This window comes from Strongyloides ratti, assembly GCF_001040885.1.
Source record: "Strongyloides ratti genome assembly S_ratti_ED321, chromosome : 2".
In the NCBI taxonomy this organism is placed as follows: Eukaryota; Metazoa; Nematoda; class Chromadorea; order Rhabditida; family Strongyloididae; genus Strongyloides; species Strongyloides ratti.
The window spans coordinates 10,719,705-10,730,627 of NC_037308.1; the positions used below are offsets into that span (position 1 = coordinate 10,719,705).

The 10,923-nt window shown below is 18.9% G+C and overlaps 1 protein-coding gene across 1 annotated transcript; it reads right to left on the reverse strand.

The window, feature by feature from the left end:
• Window positions 1-5,130: 5,130 nt before the first annotated feature.
• On the reverse strand, window positions 5,131-8,477 carry SRAE_2000342400 (Na+ channel, amiloride-sensitive family and Degenerin family-containing protein; the record flags this gene model as incomplete). Its single annotated transcript, XM_024654615.1, has 3 exons — window positions 5,131-7,062; window positions 7,646-7,780; window positions 7,917-8,477. The coding sequence occupies 3 exons, from the start codon at window positions 8,475-8,477 to the stop codon at window positions 5,131-5,133; spliced, it is 2,628 nt and encodes an 875-aa protein (XP_024507969.1).
• Between the last annotated feature and the right edge of the window lie 2,446 nt (window positions 8,478-10,923).

Below are 10,923 nucleotides of genomic sequence, written 5' to 3' on the forward strand. Positions count from 1 at the left end.
TAAATTTTAGTTATATCAGAATAGTTAATAAAGTCTCCATTTTAAATTATTTATATCATTTGGATAAGTTTTCTTAAAACACGCGCAAAATAATTTTACTATATTTTTTTAAAGTTTATTTTTACAAAAAAAATTTTTTTTAATGTTAAAAAATATTTTTTTTAACAATGATATAAATATAAAAAAAAAGAATATACATATATTAATAAAATAAAAATAATTTAAAATAAGGTAATAATATATAAATATTTTTTAAAAGAAATTAAATAAAAAAAATTTTTTAAAGTTAGAAGAGGTTCTTGCAGCTATTTACTATCATGAAACAATTATATATCTTAATTCATTAATTTATAATAAAAATAGAAACTAAATATTTTGAAAAGTACTATTTTTTATAATACAAAGTACAACAATTTAAAAATGTTAAAGATATAAAATGTTTCAATGCTAATAAATAAAATAAAAATTATATTTAAAATCAGAATTGTGTAGTTAATAGCTGTGAATAGATAATTTAATTTTCCAAAAATGGATAGATATTTTTTGTTATTAAAAATAGATTCTTTTAAAAAGAGATATATTTTTTTGAATAAGGTAAAGATTTGGTAAAATAAATTATTAAAATAGATATTAATATTAATATGTCAAAAAATTTTATATCAAAAACTTTTTGAATTTAATTGAATAAAATATTTGGAAAAAATATATATATATAGTTTTTTTTTTAAATAAATCTTCATTTACCATAATAGCAACATTAAAATTATATTATAGTATGACTAACATATTAAAAATTTGATGTATTGAAATGAAAGTTTAAAGTTACTTTATGAAAGAAAAATGAGATAAGGTTGAAATTTATATTATAAAAGAAAGGATGTTTAAAAGTTTTATTATCTTACCACTATTTTTACATGTATATCTAAAAACAAGTAGTATCAGTTTCATTTATATAGATATAACCCAAAAATATAATATAAAAGTTGATGAAAAAAAAAAAGAATAAGATATACTTTTTAGAGAATGAAGTAATTTTAAGAATTAAACTTATGAATTTAAATAAAAATTAAACACGGGATAAAAAGTTAATTTATTTTTAAAAGGACAAGCTTACTTTTATAATAATAATGTAAAATACTTTTTAGTTAAAAATAATCTACAAAATTATATATTTAATTTTATTTTTCTTCATCAACATAGATAAGACCATCTTTTCTACACCCTTTTTGTAATAAGATTTTTTAATTCAATGACATGGTTAATAAATTTTTTAACCAATCTTTTTATTATTCCAAGGAGTGGATGAAAAAATATGCCATTATTGAAATGATATTTTTATCAAATCATATAAAACTACAAAGATATATTGAAAATGGAAGAAAATTAGTATGATAACAAGATTAAGTTTTGTCATTTTAATATATATATATATTTTGGACAAAGCCTTTTTTTTAACCTAAAAATAGAGTAAAATATAGTCTGTTTCTGAGTATACTTTATAATTATTCAATGATGGGAGCTTATTCTTTTAGACAAAAAAAATAAATAAATAAATAGTTAATAAATATACTAGTAGGAATCAAACAAATAAGAAATATATCATTTATAAAATTACAAAAATAGATATATAATTTTTAAAAAAAATATTACTAAAATAATATTAAAATTGACAAAATTTTTAAGTTAAGAATAAAAAGAATCATTAAAAAAAAAGAATATTTTATTATACTTTATTTTTAATATAAAGAGTATCCTTAACTTATTCTTACCATTATCAACTAAAAACAAAAGTACATGAAAAAATATTAAACAATCTAAATATTTACATAAACATCAAATCATTTCTAAACTATAAAATAGGCAAAATTTTGTCAAAAAGAAATAAAATCTTCTTATAATATTAGTTATGTAAACATACTTAATTATTTATCCTAGAAATTTTCATTTAAATAACAATTATTAAAAGGACTGGTTATGGCATATTTTATAAATGTATTTATACAAATCAGTAAGATAACATAAATATATAGTATAAAAAAAATTGGATAATGTTAGTAAAAAAATTAAATTAAAAAAAAATATCATAGTTTGTTTATGTAAAATTTAGGAAAAAAAAAATAAAAACAAAATAATAAAATGATTTGATAAAAGTTTTTTTCTTTATTAAATAAATTTTTTAAATGCCTTTCTTCATTTAGAAGACAAAAACATTTTGGTATTTACAATGATATTTTTAATGATATTGTCATAGAAAACAAAAGCAGATCTTCAATTCTAATTTTATAATAAATTTAAAAAAAAAAAAACGAATAAGAAAAATTAAAGATTCCTATAAAACTTTTTTTTTTTTATAACATATTCTCCTAACTTTATTTTTTTTAATGTCTTATTTTAATACTTTTTTAACTATCTATACTTTTTTTTTATGTAGTTTCAATTCTCTAAATAATTATTTCTAAATTGTCTTTTTTTTTTGCCTTATTTAAAACATTCATAAACATATTATTATTGTATATGAATGGCTTTTTCATTTAAAAATAGCTATCATTTCAAATATGGGTATATATATATAATAAGTATAATAAACAATTATATAGAATTGCAAGTAGCAAAAAATAAATTAATACAATTAAGATTTTTTTTTTAGTTAGATTAAAAACAATGAATTTGTATTTTGAATTCTTTTTTTTTTTTAACTATTCTATGAGAATTTTATATCATATTAAAATGACCAATGATGACTTTTTTTTATGTAAACAAAAGGATAATGTTACAACTTGAATTTTGTTGACAATATATCTATTTTGTATTGAGAAAAAAAAAAAACTAATTAAATATTAATTAAAAAAATATTTTAGACAAAAAGAAGAATCTTATCATTCTTAAAAATGATCTGATAAATTTATAATAAATAAATGAATGTATATAAATAAATTCTTTTTATTATAAGGCAATGAATTTAAATTGTGTTTATGTGTGATAGTACTTACGGATGGATGGTTAAGCAATATAGAACTATTCTAATTAGATTGGTTCATTAAAATATATATATATATAAAATATAAATGAAAAGACAAGAAAAATCTTAAGTATAACTTATGGAGGAAGTTGAATTGAATAAGCTTTTTTATACCCAAGACCTGATGCTTCTATTGTCCTTCCATTTAATTCTTTTTTACTCCCATTCATATTGACACATGTATTTTTATTATCAAAAACTCTAACCAGATGGTATTATAGTTAAATGTGAATTTACAACTTGGTGTACAAACAACCAAAAGTACATGTGGAAATTTAAAAATTTCACATTTTTGGTTTTGAAACTAAATATGATGGTAAGATGAAAAATAAAATAAAAGAATAGATTAAGAGGGGATAAAAAAATAAAATATTACTTCAAATTTAAAGAACTAATCTTTAAATATTTTATCATGATCATCTTTCTTTTTAATATATATTTAAGAAAAAAACTAAACTAATGATATTTTTTATAGTTTTACTTACTTTAAAATTAGAATAGAAAGTTATGAATATTTTAAATTTACAAAATAATAAGATTAAAAAATTATAAAAATAAAGTAATAAAAATGAGAATGAAAATTTTAAAATAATTTCAAATATAAGGAACATACTTTTATGATATAGAAGTTTCTAAAATTATTTTGTAAAATAAAAATGATAGTTAATGATAAAAAAAAAACAAATAGTGAGAAACAAAATTTATATCATAATAAAACATTGTTATTAGAAAAATAATAATTTGTTATACACTACAAAAGTAATTTTGAATGTTATATATAATTAAATGTAACAATTTGACACATATTTTTACTTTCTAGTAAATAAAAGTTAAATAATACATAAATAATTAATATTACTTTTATATAAGATACAAAAGTACCACTTAACTCATGGTAATTGTTAATTATATATATAAGGCAATTCTTTTTCTCTGTTAATTACCATAAATTCATTGTATAGAAACGTTATATCTATTCATTCATAACAATATTATTATAAAATGAAAATTTAATTTAAAGATAATATTATATTATCATATTTAAAATAATAATAAAATATCAACAAAATACAATTTATGGTAAAATTATTATTTCATTTATCATAATTATATATCTAAAAATAATTTTTTCTTTTTGATTTAATTAAAATTTATTATTCCCACCACTTCCTCCACCTCCAAAAAGTATAAAATATTGTTTATATTCTATTTAAAAAAAAAAACTTTTAAATATATACTTATTTTTAATATAAAAAAAAATACTACAAAAAATTAAGATATTTTAAAAAGTTATGAGAAATCAAAAGTTATTTATATCATTCTACATAAAAATAAAATAAGTTGATAGATAAATAAAAGCCCATGGAAATAAAAAATATATATTTTTATATTAAAGAAAAAAAAATTGAAAAAAAGTTATCCAAAATATTAATATTGTTGATGAAAATATTGCTAAAAATACTTTTTTTTCTTTCAATTTAACTTTCAATAAAAATGGAAAAAGAACTTTTAAAATGTGTCAGCTTTGATTAAACTCAAATGTTCAAATAGTCTTCTTCTTTTCTTATCATATTAGAAGAGTAAAAAAAAATTAAAATATTTTGAAAATTAAGGAATAAAATTAGATGTACAGGGAGAATTTATACTATTTTTGATGAGAGGAAAATTTTTTTTATCAAGATTTGGATATTGTTTATATAATTTTTTTTGTTTTGTAAAATAATTGGATAAAAATTTTTAAAATATATTTTGTAAAATAAAAAATTTTTGGAATTATAATTCAATTGATTTAGATAATTTTTTTTTGATAAAAATAATTAATAATGAAAGAAAAAAATATTAACAAATACAATGTGGAAAATTTATTAATACAACAATAAAAGTTATTGAAAAAATATATTTTATTATGTAGTGTTCAAGTAAAAATCAGTAATACAAAATACTTAAAATTTTAATTTATTATTATAAACTTATTTAATTTTTTTAACATCATAATACTTTATGTCAAAAAAAAATATTCATATAAATATTTTATTTATAAACATATATTAAAAATTTATAAAAATTCTGTTAAAAAAAATAATAAAACTATTAATATATATTACTTTTTTTTATATATTTATATTTTTAGGTGTTTTAATTTTTTTTTTGTTTTTAATTTCATTATTATCATCTAAATTCTCTTCAATTTTTTGCTTTATATTATTGCCATCGTAAATAGTTCTTATTTTTTTTTTTGACCCGTAACTACTATCTTCATCTGTTGTAGAGGTGTGATTACTAATAACAATTGAATCTGTTTCTACATATGAATCTCTATTATTTATATTATCAGAACTTTCATATACTCTTATATTTACTGGAGACCATTTAGATTTTCCACCTTTAATATCTGTTTCATTTTTTACTGGAATTACTGGCATTCTACAATAAACTGTTAAAAGTCTAAATAGGAAAAAAGTTATTTCACATATTGTTATAACACTAGCACCAAGCCATAAACCAGCCTGACCACCTATATCTGAAATAAGATTTACAAATAAATAAGATTCAGATTCTTGTAATTTTTCATAACTCATTTGTTCATAGTATATCTCAACCATTGCAGCATGAGAAGAGTAATGATTTATACAATCTTCTAATGATTTATTACATGATCCTACTTTAAAAGATCCTGAAGGCCATTTGGCTGCAGAGTATGTTGTTGTCCATACATTTTGTTGACATGGATGTCTACATTTACAACTATTATTTTTTGTAAATTTCGTGCCCTCCTGCAATAAACATTGCCTTTCCATCATATCTAAAATATCACAATATCGTGTTTGATTATTTGATGTTGGATATCGAGGATCTGCACATTTACATTTATTAATAATTGTTGTTTGATAACAACTTCTATAACAACCTTCTGGTTCATAAGCATTATTTTTAAATATATAATCTTTTGGTAATGTTTCATTAACCTCTACACAATCACCATATGGTGGTCCAAGACGACGAAATTTTCTTAATGATAAACCAAATGAAGAAATAGCACCAGTAGGGGCAGAATAACCAAAAGTATCAGGAAATGGCCAAACACTTTGATCATGAATGGCAATTCTTACACCTGTTGCTTCTGTTGTTGGAAGGTAATCTGATGAATTGACATATAACATCATTCTTAATCCATATGAAGGACCAGCTCTACTACTATAAAATATTTTTGATTTATCTTGATTATAATTAAATGTATAACAATTTCCAAATGCAGGATCAACATGAAGTTTAAAATCTTTAACAATATCACATTGATTTCCATTAAAAGAACACATTTTTATAAATTCACTTTTACCATAACCTAAAGCAATTCTCCTTTGTACAGGAAGGCCAGCCATAGTTAAAACTAATTTTTCTTTTGTTTTTGTTGTTATAGCAACTTCATCAGTAGTATTTTCATATCCTAATTCTTTAAGTTGTTTTAAAAAATCATCTCTATATGGAGAATCTTCACTAGGAACAGCTGTACCCTTAATTTCCCAAACTTTTTTTATTCTATCAGGTTGTAATAAACAATATCCAATATCATTTTGACATAAACAAGGAAGTTTTTGGGTTCCATTGGTATCTGGTAAATTACAATAACCTATATCATTACACTCAGGACAAAAATCATTCCTCCAAGTACTTTTACTATAACATGGCCAGATAGAAGAATCTTGTCTATCAAAATTACATATACATGTTGTAATATTACTTGTTGGAACTCCATCTTTTTGTAAACATTCATTATCTTTACTATCTTTTGATTTACTAACATAAGAAGGACATTCACAATCTGATATAACAGGTTCATACTGAACATACCTAAATCCACTCCTTTTATTTCGTTTTTTTACATCATTTTGTAGGTGATTTGAGGCACCTTTACTAAAACTAACAGCCTGCCTAAAAGCATGTAATGTATCTTGTAACTCTGGTACTGTTTTAGCAAGATGTTTCTTAAAAGCATTTAAGTTACATATTGTGATAGCAGGAAATTTAGCTGAATCAAATTGAAGCTGTAAAAGTACATATAAATATTTTAAAATAAATTAAACATTTGTCAAAATATTTGTAAAAAAAAAATGTTTTAACTTAAACCACACTATTTTTTTTTTCTAAATATAATATAATACAATAAAAAAATATCTTATATTTAATTTATATAAAAAAATTAATTAAAGTTTAGTTTAAATATAAATCTTAATTTTTTATACATAAAGTTAAGTTGATGTATTCTTTTTTTAATTAAAATTTATTAATATTTCTAATGATTAATTTTTTTTTAATAATATGTATATTTATTAAAAAGTATTACTTAATTCTTGACTTAAAGTAGTATATTAAAAAAAAATTTAATTTTTTAAATTAATACTGTAATAATAGAGTTAAATTTCAATTTGATAAACATAAAATGTTTTAAAAATCATTTTAGTATACAATTTTTTCAATTTTTATTATTGCAAAAGTGCATTTTTTTTATTATTCTGTATTATTACATGAATGTGACATTTCTTTTTGTTTTGTCTTTTTTTTTTTCTTAGAAAATTTTAAAATATTTTTAAAATATATATATATAATTGATTATTCAAGGAAACTTGCCTCAACATTAACTATTTTTTCTTTTCTATTGTACTTCTCTGCTACTAATGTGCATTGGTAGATAAAGACAATTGTTGAACAGATAGATAAAAGAAACCACAATGTTTTGCTGTACCAATGGGTGGAATTTACAACCTAAAAGTATTTAATATGATTAATTACTTTATTTAATAAATTTAATTATAAATTCTTTAATTTGATTTATTTTAAAATATTTTAATTTAAAGAATGATGATAAATTAATAATTTTATTAAAATAATTAAAACTTACTAATGGTAGACCATGTGCTGATGTTGTTCCACCAAATTTTATAACTTCATGGCGAACAGTCTTACCAGCAACATTTTTAAAAGTTTCACCAAAATCTTTTGATGTTTCAATAACTTTTTCTTTTAAAGTCATTATAGAATTTCTTTTACTTCTTAATTTAGGATGAAATTCATCAAATTTATATGAATGATCAGAAAATGGTGATAAATAATTATAGCTTGTATATGTATTATTTTCAATACAATCTAAATTGTTAACATTTAGAAGATTTTCATCTGAAAATTCGTTACTATTGCCTTTTCTTTTAAAACAACCCATTTCATCAGTGAACTCATTTTTTCCTTTTCCCATCAGAACCGCCTCATTACGTAGTCCCTGTATTGTTTTGGTATCATCAGTGTCCCTGATATTGCCAATATTATCAATAGATGTATATTCTATATTTCTTTTTTTTTTATCTGATAAGCAATTTGAAACTATTTTATCATCAACTATTCCTTCTTCTACACTTTTTTTATCTATTAGTGATGGTAATTCTTTAGACACATTTTTAAAAACCATTTTATCTAGATATAAATAATAAGAAATAATAACAAACTACTTAAAAAAAAAGAACATTAATATTATTTTAATATATTATCATATTTTTTTTGATAAAAAAAAAGAAAAATATAATAAATATATAGGAAGAATTCTTGATTTTTAATTAAAAGATTCCAATCAAAATTCTAAAATAAAAGACCTGTGAAAAAAAGAGGTTTAATTATAGAAAAAACTAGTTAAAATATTTGTAAATTTAATATATAAAAATAATTTTATATAATATTTTGTTGCAAGTTAAGAAAATAAATTGGAAGTTAAGATTAACAACCTACTCAAAGTTTACCTATAAGTTTGAAAAGATACTTTTATAATAAATATTATACTCCCTCAAATTAAAGTAACACCTCATTAGTAATAATAAATTTGACAAGGGGGAAAATGAAAAGTGGGTATAAAAGACTGATGATTAATATAAAAAAAATTTTTTAATCTTTTAACAAATATTTTACCGATAAAATATCAATAACAATAGTAAATTATATTTTATCAGAATTATAATAATATTATAAAATATGTTGTTTAAAAAATAAATAAATAATATTTATTTGAAATTATCTTTGAAAAATAAATAAAAAATTTTTGTAGAAATACTTACCTCCCTCTGACTTTTTAAATAAATGTTTCATAAAATGAATAATTAGAGTTTTGGGAGTTACTTTTGAAAGGGATAACTTAATTACTTTTTACTAAATAAGAGCTAAAGTTTATTATTCATAGTTTGAATAATTGAACTTTGTAATACCAATTAAAGTTCTCTCAACATAATAAAAAAAATGTATATATTAGATAACAAATATTAGTGTACTTTAATTTATTAAACAATTTATTTTTATTTTTAAGTTATTTGAAAAAACTTTTTTTTTCCAATTTGTAAATTTTAAAATTGGAACAAGGGGAATAAATATATAAATATATTGCTAAAAAGTAGTTTACACTAACTTGTTGAAAACTATGAAATTATATCAATCATCTTTGGCATGTTTAAATAAATAAAGATATTAAGACAAAAATGTTTCAATAGAAAAAGTATAATATGTTTAGTATGTAAAAAATATTTTACTTATATTATTATACATAGATTTATAATCTTTTAATAAAATTTGTCATTTTTTGATTTTAATACATATTAACATTAAATAAAAATAGTTATTCATAATAAAATTTAAAAGGTATTACATAAAAATTATTAAATAAAATTGAAATATTTATATAAACTTTTACTATGAATAGAAAACTTTTTTTAATGAATAAAACAATAAAAATAATCAAAATTTTTATAACTTCTATATTAAATAATATTTCTTAATAAAGTATTTGATCATAATTAGAACTTATATTTCAAGTAAAATAACAAATTTTAAGAAGTAACATGATTTAACTTTTTTACCAAAAAATAATAATAATTAGTTTTTAAACCCAAACTAGAAATGAAAAAAAAAGAATATATAAATAAAATAATAGAAAATAAATAAACTCAAAACAAAAAGAAAAAGTTACCTTACCGATTTATGACAAAAAAAAAGTAACGTAATCTTTAACTATATTAGAATTAGATCGACAATATTACAACAAATAGCTTAAAAACTAATTAAGCTTAGGCATTTAAAAGTTGTAAAAAAGTTAATAAGAAATAATTAATTTATCCTAAAAACTAAATTCCTTTCACTATATTAAATTGATAAATGTATGTTACTTAAAGTTATTTATTTTAAATGATAAACTTAATTAATTTTTCTTTGTCTAGTCTCTTTTTTTTTGTTTTCCTGTAATACTCAAAATAAAGTTAAGTTTCATCTTATTTTATTTCACCATTTAAACAATATTTTGATTTTTAGTTATTTTTTAAACTTATCAACAATTTAATGCTATTATATTAAACTACATTGATGTTAAATTTCTCCTCTCAAAGAATTATTTTTAAATATTTTTGTTAGCACTAATATTAAAAACTAGATTTTTTTTTTGACAAAAATATAAACTTAAACATTTTTTATCTTTAAGAGAAAAATTAAAAAAAATTATTTTGTTGTTTACAAGAATAAACTTTATCTAATCAAGATAATAACACTTTCTTTTACAAATAAATTATAATATAACATTTTTTGAAAAAAAAATTTAAGTAAAAAATGGTAACTTTTACATATTTATAAAATTACAAAATCAATTGATAAATTTTAATTCAAAGTTTTTCAATGTTATGATATTTTTTAATTAAAAAAGTGCAATAGAAATTTCTTTAAAAAAATTACCCAAATTTTCAAATAATTATTATTTTTTTGAAAAAAATATATATTGTTAATTCATATTTAAAATTTTTTATATGAATGGCTAACAAGAATAACAAAATAAAAGTTTTACCTGTTATTTCTTACAATAAGTTCATGTTAATTCTCATAATTAAAAC